The sequence below is a fragment of the Colletes latitarsis genome, chromosome 8 (assembly GCF_051014445.1).
Source record: "Colletes latitarsis isolate SP2378_abdomen chromosome 8, iyColLati1, whole genome shotgun sequence".
NCBI classification, from domain to species: domain Eukaryota; kingdom Metazoa; phylum Arthropoda; class Insecta; order Hymenoptera; family Colletidae; genus Colletes; species Colletes latitarsis.
Window position 1 is genome coordinate 7203273 of NC_135141.1, and position 22476 is coordinate 7225748.

The 22476-nt window shown below is 42.1% G+C and overlaps 1 protein-coding gene across 1 annotated transcript; it reads right to left on the reverse strand.

Annotated features, from left to right (window-relative positions):
- Positions 1-1117: 1117 nt before the first annotated feature.
- Positions 1118-12219, reverse strand: LOC143344570 (uncharacterized). Its single transcript, XM_076770739.1, is given in 5 exon segments — positions 1118-1360; positions 10060-10257; positions 11251-11633; positions 11636-11673; positions 11738-12219. Coding segments are annotated over 5 exon segments (1308 nt in total). The 5' UTR covers positions 12184-12219.
- Between the last annotated feature and the right edge of the window lie 10257 nt (positions 12220-22476).

Below are 22476 nucleotides of genomic sequence, written 5' to 3' on the forward strand. Positions count from 1 at the left end.
AGCATTGTGACCAGCTTGACGCGAAGCCTCGAGCAATCGATGCCGATCTACGAGTTCGTTAGGATCATTCCAGTGAACGTAATCAATCTTGTTGCTGGTTAATGACATCGAGCTTGGTACGCCCTTTCCAACTTTTCTATCTTTCAATAAAGGTTTGATTACGTAGTTATACTTGCATCCTTTGTTGCCTAATGTTTTACCATACGAATCATGCTTGTACTTATGCGCACTCGTTGTCAGCAGTATGTCCCTATATTTGCGTTCATCAGCCTCAGTATAAATGTCGTTATCTGGAATTTTCTTAAATATCAATTCATAAAGGCCGAGTGTACCAGAATATGGTATACCATCGATAATTATGTTATCGGCATTGTCCACGTCAACATGTTTATTACCGAGCATCGGTCCATCATTGTCGAGATAAACACCATACACATGTTCCATACCAACCTCTACGTCTCCGCGTAATACAGGCGCGATGTATTTTTGACTCAGCGGACCTAGGTGATTCCGCAATGTTTCTTCACCTTCCGACGTTTACAACCGACTTCGAAGAGACGTCAAGGAACTGCTTTTTGGACTTTCAAAAACATCTTCGTTTGCTAAGCTTTCGGTTGTTGGTACTGTTTTAATCGGTATAGAGATCATCGGATTCATATCAAGTAAACTGCTTAATCTTGCTGAGGTTTTTATTCTTGGTACAGCCTTAATCGGTGTAGAGGTTGGTGTAGAGGTCATCGGATTCATATCGAGTAAACTGCTTAACCTTGGTTTTTTTTAGTTTTGATGTTTTCGAAAGATTTAACTAGTAATTTGATCGTGTTTTATCCGATTCCTTGATATTCGGAGTGGACAATGGTTCGCTTCCGATATCTGTATTATTGTGTAGATCATAATTTTTTAACGCGTTGTCGACAATTGTCTTCAGCGGGTCAGTAACAAGCTTAAAGTATTTTTCCAGCGAAATCTCTTCTTCAATTATACCAGTTTTCAATTCACGATACTTTTTGCGAATCAAATCGCTCGTTCTTGCAATCTGTTTCGCTATTCTTTCACAATCTTCAATATTGCTGCTCATGTTGGAACACTGCTTTGTCAACGTATTGGAAATAACTGGTCATGTTACGGTTATTGCAAAGTCACTAATTCCTTTTCTATAGCGACCATTCCATAATGCACTATCTTTGTCAATCACTACAAATCCACATTTTTCTTGCCAGCAAGCGGTACACAATTTGCAGAAATTCTCAAATGACATGTGAGTATTAACATGATCGTTGTACACATGTTTCAGATTTGTACCATCCTGTTTGAACATGATCAGCAGGTTCGCGTTGTCGCGTATCGGATGCTTCGGTATCTTCGCATATGTCCGACAAAGATAGAAACAGTCAACGTCCGAGTGCCTACCCATTGCAAAGTATTCTCTTACCGCGTTTTGCTTATTACATGCCACATCAGCAAAGATAAAAATGGAATTCGGAAGTGCATCGCTCGGCGGAACGACATCGCTGTTATTCGAAAATGTAAAATAACCAATTTCATCTATCGATGAGAATATATTTTCTACATATCGATATTTCGGTGTTGCAACGATTTCGAGTACACGTATACGTTTTCGAAACGAACACCGTGCGGACTTTCTAATAAAGTAATGAACACGTTCGTTTTGCCACAATTTGATGGACCGCAGATGATACCACGTATACAGGTCGGCAGCATATTTCCATGTTTGCGTACCTCTTTCTCAGACTGTGTCTTTTTGTCTACATTAGTCACTTTGATCATAGGTGATTGGCGTACGAACTGCATATTTTATCGGCATTATACAAATGAAGATACTTTCGTGATGGGGCTGGTCTATTTACAGCGATGCATAGAGCTGAAACGATCAGTATTCAAATATAACCTGTCGAGTCAATAGAACACACATTGACAGTCCACCGCCATTGATAAACAACTGTGGCGAATGTCAGCAAAAATTGGAAAATGCCTATTAAATCGCGCTATAAACGCACTTCTGATTGAGTTACATATTTCAGGTTATTACTTTTGTGGTCCCGGACACATTTAGAGAAACGTTTGGCGCGAGGAGATCAAGGTATCAATCCGCAGGACGTTGCATGCCGCGAGCATGATATAGCGTATTCGCAAAATAACGATCTCGTAAAACGACACGTGGCTGACAACATCCTAGCAGCAAAAGCGCGAGAACGCATTACCGCGAGAGATGCCAGTCTCGGGGAAAGGCTGCTGCTACAACCGTTTGGGCGACTATGAAGGCCAAAACAAAATTCGGTATGGGTTTGAAAAAGAAAAAAAAGAGTGCCGCGAAGAAGCGAATACTTTCAACAGCGAAACATGGTGGTATCCTACCGATTTTGCCATTATTGGGGGTTCTCGGCTCATTGGTCGGAGGGGCGGCAGGAGTCGCGAAGGTCGTGAACGATAAGAAGGCAATGCAGCGTCAGCTTAGAGAAATGAAACGTTATAATCTCGCCATGGAAGGTCACGGACTTTATCTCAAAGAGAAAAAAAAACGTCAAAATTAGAATGCCTGTTAAAAAGCTGATGCTTCTAACGACGAAGTCCGGATAGAGGGATCGGATCTTTATTGTGGGAAGTGATTGAGAATGTGTAAGATTTTCTTTTTAAAAAAAAACTGTTTATTATAAAAATAAAAATGAAATAAACAATCAGAAACCAAGAAAAATCTTATTTAACGATGCAAGTAATAACGTTGCTAATCCTGCGTCGGAATCGAGACGTTGAGGTAGGCCAAGGTTCTGTGAACAGAAAAACACGGCAATGTGTTAGACACGTAAACACGTTACACATATATTCGCCGCGTGTGTGTCCTCACGCTCCTGGCTTCGATATTCGAATGTATAGGAGCGGAGAATTTCGCTCGCTCGTAATATACGAGCTCGCAAGTGGACTGTATTTAATATTTGGCGTGAAAAGAATTAAATTTCCTTTCGACGCCGAACTGAGTCGATTGTCTAGTGGACGGGGATACAAGTGGTGGTTGTAAGGCTCCAAATGCACTGATCCCGTGAGTATGCCCACGGAGTCTGTGCGTCGAGTCGCACTGCAGTACAACGGCACGACCGTCGATCTGCGGCTTCTCTTTAACGTTCCAACAGATGACTTGTTGGTCGAGAATTGCACTGCGAAGCCCGACTGCACGTGGTTCACTGCACGAATGCACCACTCGATGTGATTCGTGACAGTATTTGAACTACGTGGGGGCCTGACCCGCGAATCCTTAACCTCTCCGCACAGGTGCTCCTCTAAGCGTTACACCGGCGGGGTCTGTAGAGGGAAGGAATCGAAGACCGAAAGTCAAGCGTCCGAAGTGGACGCTGACCTGACTCCAGTGAGCCCACCTGGAGGTTCACCACGTAGGTGCCTCCCTTCGGTGTCTCCTAAGCCGAACGACAATCACAGAGAAGTTTGAACGGTATTCGCCCACTTCTCTGTGTTTCAAACGTTTATACGCTTGAAACGACAAAATAATACTGCACGAGGGGGGTCGAGCACCTTATTGGTGTATTCTCGAACCTTCCAAACTAGACAGAAAATAGAAATTGAGCTTGTTTGGGACTTTCCCGAACGAAACTCCTGAATGCTTTTATTCGAATCGAGAGTCGACTCGTTTGATAAGCAAAGTCTAAAATTAATGAATGCTAGTTTGAGTTTTAATGAATTCTCAGCTGTGCGAGGTCAATCAGAGGACCCGCACCAGACTGAACATCGACTCGTTGCACCCTTTATTCAATAATCGTCTGCTAGCTTTATCTCGAGAATTTCACTCTCGAGATTCGCTCGAAATCTGTTCGGACACGATCGGGAGCCGATGTGTCTTCTTCAGAAGTCGTTGTGAGACTGTACGGATTGACAGCCGAAGACGTTGCCGTGGTACTCTAATTAATCGTTCCGCGGCGCTGTCTAAATTTTCGGCAGTCTATCTTTGTCTAATTATTTGCGCGCTACTCTCTCACGATACTGACGTCATCAACACCGTTGGCACACTCGAATCGAAGGTAATGAGCCGTTACCGATGCCAGAAAAACTGGTAATACACGCGTTTTTCTATCACTGCTTCCTATACAAATCCTATTAGAGATAATCTCCTTCGAATTGTACGTTAACAGGATTAACGGTAATTGCGGCCGAGAATAATCGCTCGGCATTATGCAATCTTTAAACAATGCCTGAAGGCGTAACCACAAACTTACAACTGGAGCAACTGGGGAAGCGTATGCGTATTCCATATTTCAGGTGTATTTTTATGCGGGATACTTTACCGAAGGATGGGATACGCAGGAATGAGAGCGGACTCGTAAATTTGGATACTTTGAGGGACCAGGTACTCATTGGGTGGCATATGCAAAACGGGGAACATGCGCCATATATTTTGATAGTTTTGGCAACCTTCAACCACCGAGGGAACTGATACAATATTTGAAGAATAGTGTAATCGAGTATAATCACATGCCTTATCAGCGCTATAATCAAATCAATTGTGGACAGCTGTGTTTACAGTTTCTGCTGACAGTTGACAATCAATTTAAGGACAATCATTGTACGCTTTAACTCCAGTATCCGTTGGAACATGTCGCTGACGCTAACGCTCACCGGGCAAAGTAGTATTCTCGCAGTAAGCTATTTTCTAGCCTTCGATTTGAGCAATGGTGATTACGAACTCGGTCTTATGGACTTTGAGACATATTACACAATACCGAATGTAAATTTGTCAAATAATAAATTTTACTACAATAATGATGATAGGGAAATCATTATTCCCGAGGGATCTTATGAGCTGGACGACATTCACGTGTATTTGCAACGATTGCTTTCATGGGATAATGAAGGGAACCTGCCCTTGATGCTTAGAGCTAACAACAATACAATGACGAGCGAAATCAAGTGTAATTATAGCATAAATTTTACCAAACCCAATACTATTGGCTCGTTGCTGGGGTTTTCAACGAATCGGGTGCTACAACCACGAAAATGGCACGAATCGGATGCATCAATCGATATGATGAATGTAAATATCATTCGCATTGAATGCAACGTGACAGCTGCTGCTTACAGCAACAACAAGTGTGCGCACACGATACATGAGTTTTCGCCTACCGTTCCACCAGGATATAAGATATCGGAAAGACCACCACAGATCATTTACCTTCCGATTACTGCACGAAGCATTTCGGATTTGACGATTCGCGTTGTGAATCAAGACGATCAACTGCTCGATTTTCGAGGGGAACAGATCACCGTTCGACTGCATGTGCGGAGACAACGACTATAGTGGGAGATGCTTGTGCTGAACGATGGGGAGCAAGTGAAACAGACGACGCGTGAAAATAAAGAGAAGACAATTCAATCGCTTGCACACCACACTGTATCGAATATTGACTGTCTAAAACCATCAGGCGAGAGGACAATGCGATCACCCACAAAACTTACTGCATCGAATGTTGAATTTCTGAAATCGTTGAGTTTTGTTGTACGAAATGGCTAATATCTTAAACATTGGAAGCGAACCGATCTTTGACGATCGCATTGTCAAGATTGAGACTCACACGTACAACCCATACGCCAACACAACGTTTGGACACAACGATGAGATACGAATACCTATACAACAGCAGGATTTATACCATGTGAGAGCATTCGATACGTTGAAAGAAGATTCATAGTAAAGAAGCCAAACAATGAGTTGGATGCATTCCTCGGAAATAATTGTGTTGCGTTTATGTTTGATGAAATTCGATATGAACTTAATGGTGTGGAGATCGATCGTAACAGAAACGTTGGGATAACAAGTACCATCAAAACATTTGTGTCCTCAACATATGACAAATCGTTAATTTTACGGAATGCTGGATGGGCCGCACAATCAAACATGCCGACAGGTTGCTTTAACTTTTGTGTATCGCTCAATATGCTGTTGGGGTTTTGCGAAGATTACAAGCGTATAGTAGTCAACGCTCGACGTGAACTCATCCTTATACGCGCTCGCAATGATAACAACTGCATCATTGCAAATTCCGCGCTGGAGCCGGAGATCGAATTGCCAAAGATACAGTGGCGAATGCCGCGCATTATACTGAATGATACGAATAAACTATCGATGTTGCGGATTTTGGAAAGCGAACAATACCTAAGCATGAGTTTTCGTTCGTGGGACCTGTACGAGTACCCATTATTGCAAAGTACAACAAAACATTCATGGGCTGTTAAAACTGTAACTCAGCTGGAGAAGCCGCGATACGTCATTTTTGCGCTGCAGACTGGTCGGAAGAACAACATGTCTAAAGATGCAAGCAATTTCGATGAATGTAACTTGACCAATGTGAAACTGTATCTAAACTCTGACTTTTATCCATATGATGACTTGAATCTTGATTTTGATAAAAACAGATATGCTATTCTTTTTGATATGTATGCGCGTTTTCGTAAAGCTTATTACGGATATGACTACTACGAAACGCTTTGCAACAGGGAGAACTTTTCGTTATATGGACCGTTTGTAGTCATCGATTGTTCGAGACAGATCGAATCAATCGAGAGCGCTACCATAGATGTGCGAATAGAATTTGATAGCAAATACTACCGCGTATTGTCTTATTTTGCATGATCGCGTTGTCGAATACTGTCCACTGTCCAACGTTGTGCGCAAGATTACATAAACTGTAACATCAGCAATGTTTGTAATATATGTAACAGGCGGACACATCGCATTGCAGCATAGTTTCAAAGATATTTTCATGATGGTACCAACATTTGTCGACATACAAGGATTCGTTAGCGACACAGAGTTTGTTGTAAAGGAAGTGGCAGTGCTGAAAAAAGGAAGCATTCTAGCGCATTATATCTTCCAAAGTCCATATCCATGGTGTTTATTATCTGCGTCCGATAAATCACGAGCTACTTAGGTGACAAAGAATCATCATGGACTGTCGTGGGGCGATGGCTTTATACCCTACAGCATGGCCAAAACGCTTATTACATCGGCTATAGTAGATGAGTCAAACCCAATCGTATATGTAAAAGGGCTTCAAAAGCGGGATTGGTTAACCAGCATGGTGGCTGAACATATTAATGCTGAGAACATCGATGTTGATTATGATGATATTGAATGCTTAAAAAATCTTGATTGTGCAAACACATGACGATGTGGTAACCATAAAAAGACATGCGCTATGCAAAATGTATTTAAATTATACAATTGGTGGTTAAAATATCAGAAATAAATGTACCTTTTTTGATTTGCAAAATGTATTTAAATTATACAATTGATGGTTAAAATATTGGAAATAAATGTATCTTTTTGAATCAATTTATGTCATTTAAAAAATACATCTAATTTCCCCATCCCTTCCTTCCTAGCAATTTTATAAAATTATGAACTTTCAGAATATGTCTAAAAAATCTTTTAATGTTTTTGTAAGCTTTTGAAATCATGTACTTGTTAATGATGGTTGAAATACTGGATATAACTATCTTTTTATAAAATTATGAACTTACATACTAGTTAATGGTGGTTGAAATACTGGAAATAAATGTATCTTTTTATAAAAATTATGAACTTTAGAATAAATCTAAAACCATTGATGTCGATTACGAAGATATCAAGTGTTTGAAAAATCTCGATTGTGCTAATACATTGTAATCCAACAACCATGAAAAGACTTGTGTTTTACAAAATGTATTTAAATTATGTCAGAATGTCCGCGGATCGGGATATAAAACACCACCGAACACGTAGAATAATAATAATATCTATTTATCAATATAAACTACAATAACTGACCGCCGCTGTATCGACGCGGATTCGCTAAGGCACACACGACTCGACTCGCACATTCGACATCTTGCCCGAACAACCGACAATCTACACGCCACGCTATGCCGTTGTCTCACCATGCCATTATCGATCCATATTCACTAACAAATTATACAGCGAGTGGTTGAAATACCAGAAATAATATTTTTTTTTTTTTTTTTTTACTGTGAACTTCTCCTAATGTAAAATTAATAACAAATTGGGGTGAGGGAGATGTGTAGAGATACTGAATATGATACCATGTATATATAAATTGTTTTATTACATACTATAATTACATACATAAAAAAATAAATAGAAATATGAATAAAAAATATATATAATGAAATGAATAAAAAATATAAAAATTACATAAAAATATAAATAAAAAATATATATATATTGAAAATGAATAAGAAATATAAAAATTACGTAAAAATATAAATAAAAATATATAATGAAAAAATGAATAAAAATACAAAAATTATTAATATAAGTCATCGCAAATTATTATCGCCTGCCTCGAAATTTTATAGAGTGGGATTTTTTGAATTGCCGCAACACACCCCATACAGTGTAGCGGATCGGCGAGTTTATATATTTGGGTGCTGCATTTGCTACAATATAATATATTGTAACGGTCATCAAACAATGATGACATTGCCAAAATATGGGTTGGCTCTTTGTCATATTCTATACTTTCATAACTTGACAGTGCGTCTAGGCATTCCTTGCAAATTCGCCATGGCTCCCGCCTCCGCCTATAGTACTTGCCTCCCCATAAGCAATGTCTCTTGTTAATAATATTATATCTTACAGAAAGTAAGACAACCTCCGCATATGGGCGAGCACCATCTGCGCTAACTCTTGCTGTGTGGGGGCGAGAATGTTCATATTAGAATATTATATTTTGTAATTGAGATTGTTAAAATATGATACAAACTAATGTGATAAAAATTATATCTGCTTTACATACCTTCGACCCACTTGTCTGCTACCATTGTTAAACAAATTTTTTTATTTTTTTATGTAAAAAATTTATAAAATCACTTCGGCTATAAATGGTATGAACTGGACGTACAACTCTTTATATAGTGCATTACTCAGGTGGGGGAGGACTTGGTCTTCTTAGGAATGGCAGTGGTACTCGCTCGTATCTGCCAACATTAGTAGAATTGCATGCCTTCAGCTTCTCCCACAGCATTCTGCAAACTTTGCGTTCTTGGATCTTTTATGGTGTTACAAACATATGTATACTGGTATGTCTAAAGCGGTATTTTATAACGCCCCCATGGCAGCGTCTTGGTTGAATATGGTACGATATATCGTTTGTCATCGTATGGACTCAAAGCAATTTTTGTTTCTGATATCGTGTACACTTCATGCAACATGGATCTTATACACGATTGGTGACAAATCTTTTCAACCACACCCATCAGACATTGCACATAATCATCAAATGTTATAGTTCGCGCTACAACATTACTCTTGATACCTTTCACCTTTTTCGTATCTTTCTTACCATCGACTTGTATGGCATACATCTTCGCTCTCAATCCAACAAATTCGGTCATAATCGCACCATTATTTTCATCTTTCATTAAACCTGGTATCTTCTTATTAGTAAGCGGAATACCATATCGATTATCTGTGGGATAATCGCTCGCGTCAAAGCGGGTAATATCGCGTATCATAAGTTCATAAATATCGTCACACTCGATGTAGTAGATTAGACTGTCTGTATCGGTGTACATAATTTTACATTTATGCCTATGTGTGGGTAACATGTAATCGTGATGGAATTCATACAAACAAATCTTAGATATATCTAGTATACACATACCCACATAGATTGGTTTGTTAAATTTTACGAACAATTTATGCAGTTCGATCGCAACTAGGTTTTCCGAAAATATGCTGCGACTGTGGAAATTTGGCTTAGCGATCAGTGCGTCTGCACCATATCTCCCTCCCCATTTCATTACTAATTTTACATCTACATGATTGCGCACGTTCTCCATGGTTTTGCCAAACACTACATTATTCATTAACTTATATAAATTTTTCTCAAAATCGTTTGTAGCAAGAGTTCTGAACTTTGTATTTAGTTCGATATAATCGCGAAGCCATGGGGATTGGGAAAACTGTAATATGCGGTGAACTTCAGTTACGCGAAGGCCGTGACGAATACATTGCTGCAGATTGCGATAGTGTATTACGTAACATTTCTTATCGTATAAAGTCGCGAGGAGCTTCTCCTGGCGCTTGCCAGATGGTTTATCATGTGTTGGGCAGAACGGTAGGTCAGTGTGCGAATCATGCAGATGTTGCGGATACTCCAGGTCGATTACCAAAATATACCCCGTCGATGAGTCTAACGCTACGGCCATTACATCTACATCTTTGTTGTTGGCCCACTGAAAATTGGCATATGGTAATAGTTGACACATTGCCCAGCCGTACAAATTATTTACATCGAAATACATTAAATATGACGACGGTTGCGATGGATCGTGCGACTGCATGTACTTGTTGTTGGCTCGCGCGCGTCTGCTGGAACATTGACTCAAACCACCACGTATACCACGTTCGATAAATAGAACCATGTCGATATCGGTAAGAAGTTCGAAATTGATACGTGTATGCTTCAGCATGGCATCCCACGTAAAACCAGGCAAAGTATAATAGTGCGCGGGGTCGAGTCCATAACTTGCGATGCAACTATTGCGAATATTTTCAAAAATATCAGCCAACAGCAAGACATCCGTCTTCAAATACAAATCGCTATACTCGCCGAGCGTTTCAATGGAGAATCGCTTCCACACGTTGACAGCGTGTGCGTAGTCGTTTTCGGATACTGTATCGCCAGTTAAGGAACTGTAAAATGAATTGCGTGATGGTAAACATGATTGGTCCAACTTTTCGACACAGTCAATGTACTCGTACGAAAACACCCCTTTTCGCGTCAATAAATCAAAATCTTCCGCAGATAATTTTTGAAACTCGGATCGTGTAATTTCAAGTTTATCTTTACTAAGAAAAGATACCAATTTCTCGAGACTTGTATTTAAAAATTTAAATGAATCGATGAATTGCAATTTTATGCGCTTGCGCGAGTTTGATTCTTCATTCGCGTTTTCAACGTATTTTGTAAATGAAATGTACTTCTCTTTTGTTATCGGCAATACAGTGACATCACCCGCAAATGCTGTGGCTATCTCCTTGATAATAAAATGTGAATCATAAACGGATAAATTGTGAAAGACTATAGGGATCGCAAACGCGTCTTTATAATTTAGATTGTGATTTGAATGTGCAGGACCTCTGTATCGACCGGTTAAGTGGCAATGATCGCGTACCCGCTTATCATCTCGCGTAAACGGTGTTTCGCATATATGACAGTGTGTTGCCGTATTAAAATTTCGTAATTGTTCAGCTGATAAATTTTCCATGGGTACATTGATCGATAAAATGGACTTTACACGATGTGACAAATCTTGAAGTTGTCTCACAAACCATGATACGCAATCGGGATCGCGACGACATTGAAACGTAGATAACGAGTCGTCGTACGAGCACCGCACATAATATCCCACGCTAAATACTTGATGATGCCGGTACATGTATCTTGACGCTTCTCGATCAGTATCCGTTTTCTCCAGGATGCATTCCAGATCGGCATACACGATAAACGGAACACGCTCTTTCCTGTTGTAGTTGCTGAAGCTGAGCCACTTACTGCAATCATCATTTGGCAATATGATTGCGCAATCGTTCATCTTCTCACAATCCATGGTGTGAGCTTCTCATTCGAGCTAAAGTAGTGTAAGCATCTGCAATAAGAGACATAATTTTTATCTAACATAAGATATTTAAAAAGATTTATTATATGCATACCTATCACAAAAGTATTTCCTGCCATTATGTTTACTCAATTGGGTGGATACGAGGCGAGATAAGTTCTTACTCCATGCGAAATGTCCCACGTCGTTTGCTCCTTATAAATACAACAAATTGACATGCCTCTCCATCTTCTTATCAGTGACTCGTATTGGTAACACCTTCTTATTCTCAATGGTATATACATTGATGGAGATGTTGTTGATATGTTCAAACTTTTTAATTTGGTTCAATGTCATTGGAAATTCAATATCCTGGATGTTTAACACTGTTATATAATGAGGATATGATGATGCCAGAGATACGCGACTTTCGGCTGGATACAGAGCGGCCACCACCGACCACGCAAAACATGCATTGTCCGTCGAGCATACATTGATCACTGCTTTCTTTAGTCGTATCTCTCGCGGTAATTGTATGGCACGTCCTGCATGCATCGGCATATATTTATTTACATTAACAATTAAATTCAGTATACGCGACAGCGCCCACCCACTATCGCGTTCCTGAAACTCGTCTATGGATGCTAGAATGGGTTCGATGACACGTAAATCGTACCATTCGCGTAGGTCAGACAAGTGAAAAAGTTCACAGTTTTTCGTGTTAACACTTTTGTTTGCACATTTGTTACCAACCACAAATTCACCGTTAAGTATAGTATTCATTTTTACACTATCATGTTTCAGCACAATGTTCCGCACATGATCGACTACAATGTCCCTCGCATCTTCGAGAAAATTGCGAGGCTCTATGTGGTTAGAATTTATCACCGCACCGGTCAATATACGGTTAACGAAAGCCGTATCAATTTCATGCCATCTGAGTCTTGCACTATGTTCAGCACCCACATGTACAAATCGATTGCGTGTCGAATCTTTTAGACTTTCTAATCTAGCGATACGAGCAATAAATGATTGTTTTTCACCGATTAAGAGTCGTAGTCTCTTGATTCGGCTTCGTTCCTCCAACGAATTGAGATATTCGCCAAATCGATGTTCCCATAAATTGTATTCTTCCATCGACCTTAATTGAGCGGCTTGCTCGTACAGCTCCTGCTCTTGATGATCCATACTGTCGTCTTTTGTGTTAATGTGTATAGTGATGCACACGATATATTACAAAAGAATCACCATTCCCGATGATGCTCTCGGTGATGCTCGCGATATATTACAGAAATCTGTGTCCGCAAATGCAATGTTATACGTTTTGCAGAGGTTGTGTTTTTTTTGCGTGTGTTCGTCCACGAATGCATTGTATACGTTTTGCACATGTTCAGTGTAATCTAAAACACCTTGAAAAAAAGTTACGCTTTTCGCAGAAGAAGAACATATGACATAAAATAGTAAGAAGGAGAACAATGTCCAGTTCCGAGCCTCCAGCCTCGGAAAGGTCCCCATTATTTGGCAAAGTCCACATTATTTAGAAGCACGTACCAGCAATAAACTCGTATGTCAGTCGATGTCGCAGCAGCCCCCTTTTTTAAAATTATTTTTGGAAATCGCAGAAACTTTCTCCTTTACGTTTCTTACGGTCTTGTAAGCATGATTTACAAATCTAGCGAACCTACGACTTTATTGCGTACGTCTCCACCGGTGGTCACCACCTGGGTTCGACCGTCATTTCCGACTGTACCGAGGCCAGCCCAGGGTCAAACCTTGGCAACCAAGGCTTGGGGAAAAAATATATATAACATACAAGCACGGAGGCGGATTCTCCGTTAGAAGACACCCCCAAATTTTGACTCCCCTTCCAACCGGAATCTCCGTATATATACCATGGACGGACTCCGCGCACTTACTTCTTCTCTCGAAAACCACGATTAGTGTAACATATCGACTCAAAATTCCGTACTTGTTATTTTATTGTGTTAAGTTACTTGTTGTATTTATTAATAAAACTAGATTATGTTCGATAAGGTCTCTCACAATCCTTCCGTCCTATTAAATCGTCGCGGAATTCGCGGAAGTGACCTTACAATTCACTTTAATAAAAATTGCGATTGATAAGACGGTTCAGATTGGTCCTTCGAGCCGGATTCAAGGTGCAGTTCAGTGACAGTGAAAAGAACTATAATATACAGACTAATAAACAATTCAAAATCCTAAGCAATGGCCAACACCGAGTTAAGAGATCTTGTTGCTCGTCGGGGCGTAATCAAAGGGCATCTGACTCAATTCAAAACATTCCTAGTGAAGTATCGTGACGAACCTGATACGGTTAAATTATCAGTGAAAATGGCACGCTTGAATAAGAATTTCGATAATTTCGAAGAGGTGCAAAGCGGCATCGAGCGTCTGGATGAAGGAGGAAACCAGGCTGTCGAAAGGGATACCATCGAAGAATTATACGATGACCTGATAACGTCCGCCGAGAAACTACTGGCAAGCAGCAGGAAACAAAGGAGAGGGGCAACACAACCCGGATCCTCGCCTACCTGCTCAACCACGGGCGACAACGGGGTGAAACTGCCGAAAGTTGACCTGCCGAGGTTCGACGGACGAGTAGAACAATGGTTGGCATTCAAGGATCAGTTTACATCATTGATCGATAATCAGGTAACCCTTTCCAATATACAGAAATTGCACTATTTGCGATCCGCGTTATCAGGAGAAGCTGCGAGAGTCATTGAATCACTCGACACGACCTCCGACAATTACCTTCACGCGTGGGAATTATTAACTCAGAACTACGCCAACAAACGATTAATGGTGTGGCGGCACGGCGAATTGTTAATTCAGACACCCGCGATAGAAGAAAATTCAGCAACGTCATTACGACAGTTCACCAATCATATCCGCCAACACCTGCGATCCTTAAGGGCACTAGGCCAACCCGTGCAGGCCTGGGACATGGTAATAATATTAACGATCCTACCGAAGCTCGACCGCGACACGCGCATGGAATTCGAGAAACCCTATAAACCCGACCAAATTCCGACGTTAGAAGAACTGTTAAGTTTTCTTACCGATAAGGCCAGATGTCTGGAAACCGCCGATAAATACGCGAGGCAGATCAATGTTACACCAAAATCCAACATGAAGGCGGTTCCAACCGAAGCTGTAAGGGTATCCCGCCCGAAACCCATACTGTCCTTTAACACAATCACATATCCATGCGCTATTTGCAAGAATACCGACCACCGCGTATACGAATGCGAAGAATTGCATAAACACTCAACACCCGAGCGGATCGCGTTAGTAAAGGAAAAGAACTTATGTTCTAACTGTTTACGAAGAGGACATACGGCCGGCCAATGCAGATCGATACGGTGTCGAATTTGTAATCATTCACATCACACTTTACTCCACGAACACCCCCCAGCGACAATACAAGAATGACAACCACAGACAGGGACCCGACAACACACTTCCTTCACAGCGAGCACGACACCACAAGAACTAATGACTACTGCAATGATCAAGGTATGCGGAAAGGGAAAGAGAGGAGTCAATTGTAGGACGTTGCTAGATACCTGCTCTACCGCAAACTTTATTACCGAGGATTTAGCTAATTTCTTACAATTGCCGAAAAGGCGGTGTTCGGTTCCGATAAGCGCACTGAACTCACTGTCAACAACATGCAATCACACAACAACAGCAACAATTAAATCAATCCACACGACATTCGAGAAGACACTCGATTTCTTAATTCTTTCTACGATATCAAATTTTATACCAATCGAATCAATCAAGCACAACACAAAAATACCATCAAACATCAAACTAGCCGATACCTCATTCAACCAACCAGCACCAGTCCAAATGTTATTAGGTACGGGTCCCACCTTATCGATCCTTAGTGTTAAAAAGCTGATGCTTTTAACGACGAAGTCCGGATAGAGGGATCGGATTTTTATTGTGGGAAGTGATTGGGACGTATAAGATTTTCTTTTTCAAAAACTGTTTATTATAAAAATAAAAATAAAATAAACAATAATAAAACTAAAGAAAAACCTGATTTCGTTGTTTGGTAATTGCTTTCCAGGCCACTCGTCGAATCTGGTGCGTTGAGGTAGGCCAGGGTTTGTGTGAACAGAAGAACACGGCAATGTGTTAGACACGTAAACACGTTACACGTATATTCGCCGCGTTTGTGTCTTCACGCTCCTGGCTTCGATATTCGAATGTATAGGAGCGGAGAATTTCGCTCACTCGTAATATACAAGCTCGCAAGTGGACTGTATTTGATTTTTGGCGTGAAAAGAATTAAATTTCTGTTCGACGCCGAATTGAGTCGATTGCCTAGTGGACGGGGATGCAAGTGGAGGTTGTAAGACTCCAAATGCACTGATCCCGTGAGTATGCTCACTGAGTCTGTGCGTCGAGTCGCACTGCAGTGCAACGGCACGACCGTCGATCTGCGGCTTCTCTTTAACGTTTCAACAGATGACTTGTTGGCCGAGAGTTGCATTACGAAGCCCGACTGCACGTTGTTCACTGCACGAATGCACCATTCGACGTGATTCGTGACAATATTTTGAACTACGTGGGGGCCTGACCCGCGACTCCTTAACCTCTCCGCGTATCTGGACGACCTACAGAACAAAATCATTCAAATACAAAGCATGGCAAAGGAAAATCTCGAAAGAGCAAAATTACGTTCCAAACATTACTACGATAGGTCGGTAAACGATAAGGTATTCCTCCCTGGCGATAAGGTTCTACTATTGAAGGAACCGCGAAAAGGAAAATTTGACAATCAGTATCACGGACCGTACGAGGTAATCGACGTAATTTCTAAGGATAATGTAAGGATTCGTATCCATAATAAGTACAGAATCGTTCATTGTAATAAACTTAAAACATACAAATCTCAGGTCCAACCATCTCCAGCCGTATATACGATAGCAAAGGACAGCACCACTCCCTCGTGCGGAACTACAGTCATCCACGACGCAACACACGTGGAAGGAGTAGCAGCCAAGGAAGGGGCAACTGGCCCGCATAAAAAGGAGTTACCATTGGGACAAGCCTCAAACCCTTGGGAAACTCATCATGTGCTTGGATTACAAACGTCTTGCTTGCAGCCAAAGAAGCCGGCAGTGGCGGCTAGTCCAAGGCCCGAGCAAGGGGTCTCTACATTGTAACAAGTAATAAATTACATTTAAACTACACGTCTTCGATTCCTATGACAACCTCAACGATTCTACATCAATCTTAATAAATAAATTCAGAACGTCATATCTCTCGTAACACAACGGATCTTCGACATTGAGTTTTATTCCGAGTTAAAGTCAGAAGTGAGTATATTAACAACTCAGCTGTGTGTTCCTAAATATGATCACACCTATACCTACTATTCCTATTTGGTCCAAGCATTGTCTATCTGTGCCCACCAGAGGCACGGGATTTTGTGGAAGACCAATTCCGCCATAAAACTCGTTACCAAATCCTAATTTAAAACCTGTCTATCAGTGCCCACCAGAGGCACGGGACAGCGTGGAGAATACATCCGTCACTCCTCTCGAAATCAAAGTAGATTCAAGGGAAATCTATCAGTGCTCACCAGAGGCACGGGGTTTCGCCGAGGGTAAAACCGAGATTGAGAGAATTCTCAAACGAGTCTTTTCGTTAGTCGCGGTATATTTATTTGTATAATATCAGAGAGCCTCAATGCCTAAGACACGTCGTGCACGGCGTAAAATCCAACTACGTAGGATATTCGCGGAAATACACGAGCCGGCAGTTGCGGAACGGTATCCGCTAGGAATTCGCGAGGTTCCTACGATTAAATCCATCGTGAAGATCCAGTATCCGGTCATTACGAGCGTGGTTTCTCTACCCATCATCGGAACCTACGAAGTAAAGCCGTGGCAGAGGTTCGCCATACCGACGCCGATACAGCAGGCAGAACTCCAGACGGCAGCAGCTGCAACCGACCCCCGTCTACATCAGGATACGACCTCTATACCCAGGCCGGTATAGATCGTCCAGGCAGCTACCTTCTCTCCGGCCGGTACATCACTGACAGCGCACATCATCACCGGCCGCCACAAGCAGATCTACCATCCGTCGATACCTGCAATTACCATCAAACGGTGAGTCCCTCCCTTTTGTAAGCCCGATACTGTTTACCGTGCGTTAATCCCCGGTTAGACGTGGACGTAAGTGCCTCGTGGACCGAAAAAATCACTCAACAACGTTACGAACCGGACTCGTGGTAATTCCCTTATATTTTTACCGCGACGAAAATCCAGGACGCGACAAATTGGTGGCAGCGGTGGGATAAACGAGTGGTCCGTACGAAGAAAGACAGTAGAAGCACGTTTAGGTCAGGGACAAGCGTTTCTGGGATTTTAATTTTTATTTTTACGCTGCAAACATGAGCAATAAAGATAACATTAATACGCGTTCAAAAGGGGCAGCAAGTCCCCAGTCGTTAGTTTCAGAAGCTGAATTAATAGCACTGCAAAAGCAATTAGCCGAGAAGGAAAAACGGTTGCGAAAAGAAGATAAAGCGTTAGAGGCGCAGCGTTGCGAGATGCAGGAGGCCACGGAGCTAAAAATAGAGTTAGAGAGATTAAATTCTGAATTGAAAGACGCTAGACCAAATCCTTCAGGCCTCGACGTGGAGGAAATCCGCACGGAATTGGACGAGGCTAGGCGCGAAATCGGTCGGTTACGTGAAATTCGGGAGGAAAGAGTCATTGAAGACACGCCGCGAACCAGATCAAATCTAGATAGTTCGGAACCTATAAACTATTCGTTAAAAGAAGCGGTTGAGTCTGTACCAATATTCGACGGGAGCAACCCACCCATTTTCACTTTTAATCGCGCTTGTCGTCGTGTGCGGGACATAGTGCCACCTCATGTAGAAGGAACTTTAACAAAACTAATTATTAGCAAATTACGCGGACGAGCCTACACCGCTGTAGAGGATGAGGGGTGTTGTAATATTTCTCAGCTATGTAATCGATTAAAAGACATCTGCGGTTTGAATAAAACGATAGATCACTACCGCGGGGAAATGGCGAACGTTTACCAAGGACCATCAGAACATATTCTATATTATATAAGTAGAGTAAAAGATTTAAGAACCGCGATTCTTGATTGTGAACGAAGTACTCCAGACCCAATAGAAGTGAATCGCCTGACCCACGACAGTTTCATAAGCGGCCTGATTCCTGTTCTACGAATTGATGTAAAATCTCGGCCACATTCTACGTTAGGCTCAGCCTACGACGCCGCCATAGAAGCATTTAAACAATATGAATTAGACAGGACTCGCTACGAGCCACCTAAACGTGTGCAATTTTCAGAAGGTAGGCGCGAAATGAATAGTCACCCGGTACGTACGAATAATAATTCTCCGCGATAAAGTAGCTGGTCATACCCTAACACAGAACGCGCGCGTTATCAGGCTCCCGCGCCACGCGAATCCTTATCTCCGCAATATGAAACATCCGGTCGCAACATAGCCTCGCCTATACGCGACTCTGGTCCCAGGCGCAATGATTTAAATTCACGCTTCTGCAACTACTGTAAAATTCCCGGACACGATATCCATGAGTGCAGGAAAAGAGAATTTAATGCGCGAAATCAGGGAAACGGGCAACCCCTCCCCTCGACATCCGGCCAGCGACGGGAGGAGGTAAATTTGAACAGGATGAGGCCAATAACAACGAAAGTTACAGAATCGCCGGAGTCAGAACATTAAAAGACTCCACGGTACCACAAGTTTTGATTTCCGCACCGGAATTAGACAACGCTGCTACCTTCATGATCGACACCGGTGCGGAATTAAATTTAATAAAAGCAAATACATTGAGGAAGGGAATTGCCGTCGATCCGTCTGAAACGATCAAATTATGTGGTATCACTGAAGACCACGTCAAAACATTGGGAACGGCAACGATTAATATCAATTCTTGTCCTATAAAATTTTGGGTAGTCCACGAGGACTTTCCGGTACCGACAAACGGGATTTTAGGGTCAATTTTTTTGAAAGAGGTAACAACCGCGATAGCTCGTGCGCCTGGATATATGGTAATCCCATCAGGAGAGGCGTTGCATTTGGTAAAATGCATTCCGGTGAATTGTCAAGTTCGGAAAACAGAGGAGTGTTTCAATGAACTCCCTGTAACCTACAATAACGAATCGTATTTTCTACTACCGCGGACGCACATTCTCTCCAGGACGGGGTCACGTAAAACCTGTTATGAACTCATGCCAACTTTAAGGACCGGTATGACTATTTTCCGTTAAGGTAAACATGGCATCGTCCGAGGCCACGGTGTAAACTACAGGTCCTTGATCTCCTGGAGGCGTGATGCGGGTGGCTCTGCCGTCGTATAATACATCATAGTTATTAAAATTGCACGAATCCAACGGTGCGCTATCCCAGAAACTCGAACCGTTCTCTGAATCCAGGCAATGTCCATGTTGTAATTTGCAGCGCTGCTCCGAACGCAGGATTACCTCGTGCTGAGTTTCACCGGGGCCACATAATCCTTTATTGAAATTCGAGCCACTGCGTGAACCACCACGTCCGTCCAAGTTCCGTACGGGTACCCGAGCAAGTTCCTTCCGAATTTACCTTCCGCAGGAAAAATTTCTTGAATAAAGTCTCTCAATCCTCCGAAGAGTCGTGTGATTGACGGAGCGCCGAACGATAACACGTGGTCTGTTTGTTCAGATTGCAGCACAGTACTTACGTCGTCATTCTGTGACACCGTGTTGGTTGGGGGTAGAGCTTCCTTGAAGGCACTGGTACAGGAACTTCTTCCGTCTGCGTCCAAGGTGGTCCGACTGGTACTGTTCAGATTGGCCGCCTTAGTACTTTTAAGGTACATTTCTTGAAATGGATGGAATGTTGAATAGTTGTAAGGGGTTTGCTGCGGTAGGCGCAGTTTCCACCAATTATTTCGTTTGCTGACTCGTGATTGTGGAACCGTACCCCGGTAACGGGAATGAATTCGGCACAATCGCCGCAAATCGCGTGCTCGTCATCTTTTGTGACGTAGAACGCCACTCTGACGCAGACCGTTATTTTGAGGCGATGTCGGACTAGCCGCCACTGCCGGCTTCTTTGGCTGCAAGCAAGACGTTTGTAATCCAAGCACATGATGAGTTTCCCAAGGGTTTGAGGCTTGTCCCAATGGTAACTCCTTTTTATGCGGGCCAGTTGCCCCTTCCTTGGCTGCTACTCCTTCCACGTGTGTTGCGTCGTGGATGACTGTAGTTCCGCACGAGGGAGTGGTGCTGTCCTTTGCTATCGTATATACGGCTGGAGATGGTTGGACCTGAGATTTGTATGTTTTAAGTTTATTACAATGAACGATTCTGTACTTATTATGGATACGAATCCTTACATTATCCTTAGAAATTACGTCGATTACCTCGTACGGTCCGTGATACTGATTGTCAAATTTTCCTTTTCGCGGTTCCTTCAATAGTAGAACCTTATCGCCAGGGAGGAATACCTTATCGTTTACCGACCTATCGTAGTAATGTTTGGAACGTAATTTTGCTCTTTCGAGATTTTCCTTTGCCATGCTTTGTATTTGAATGATTTTGTTCTGTAGGTCGTCCAGATACGCGGCGTATGACTCATTATCGGAATTAATCTGAATGGGGTCGGCGGATGGCTCTCGTGCTAAATGTACGAATATTAATTCATGAGGGGTGAATAATGTGCCTCCGTGTACGCTTGTGTTATAACTAAACATTGTGAGGTCGAGCCATCTGTTCCAATCATTGTTTAAAATGTAATGTTTTAAATATTCTGTCAATACGTGGTGCGAACGTTCTATCGAGCCGTTAGATTGGGGATGAAACGCGGTAGTTTTGAATTGTGAGATTCGGAATTTCCGCGCGATTGCTTTCATAAGAGCTCTGGTAAAATTCGCGGCTTGATCGGTTAGAATGGTCTTAGGGGCTCCGAAACGGCAAATTAATTTATTAATGAATGCATCGGCTATCTCTAAGGCAGTTGGGTGTTTTAACGGCACCGCTGGAGAGTATTTTGTTAGTAGGTCCTGGAGTGTTAATATGTATTCATAGCATTGATACTTTGTCAAACGCCGTACCGGGCGTGTCTGTTAGAGTCATCGGGAGTTTAGTTTTTACCCGTATTAATTTTTTTAACTGGCAGCTTGTACACGCGTTTATGAAATCCTGTACGTCCCTTTTTAGTGTTGGTCAGTAATAACGTTCTCTGATTCTGCTGTATGTTTTAGTAATGCCCTTATGTCCCCCGAATGCACAACTGTGATTTTCGGATAAAATGTTCGGCCTAAGATTCTCCGGTGGTATTCGTATTTCATTAGAGCAGAAGAAAATCTGCGTGTCTGTGGTTGCAAAAAGTTCGATTAAGGCTTCCTGTAGGAATTCGCTTGGAACGCGATCTATACCGGTGCGAGATATGCTAATTGAACGCAAGCCGAGCTCTGTAGCTACATCACATAATGATCTCAGGCACTCCAGGACATCTTCGATGGATGCTGAGTGGAGCGGAGTCCATTTTACAAGGAGCTGGATCAGGATGTTTTTCCCGAATTTTGAGACTTTTGCTCGCCCTAAGATTGCGTCTTTAAGGGGGGTTCATTTATTTCGTGAAGCTAGGTCGGTTGCTCCGGTATCCAAGGGTTGTCCGTCTAATGATACAAAGCAGGCTAAATTGTCGGGTCGCATGACTAGTCTGTCCCTTGTATAAATTAGAAAATGTCGACGGTTGTGGACCGTAACGTCTGGTCGGTCCAAAATGGCTGAAGAATCAGAGTCATCAGATTCCGTGTT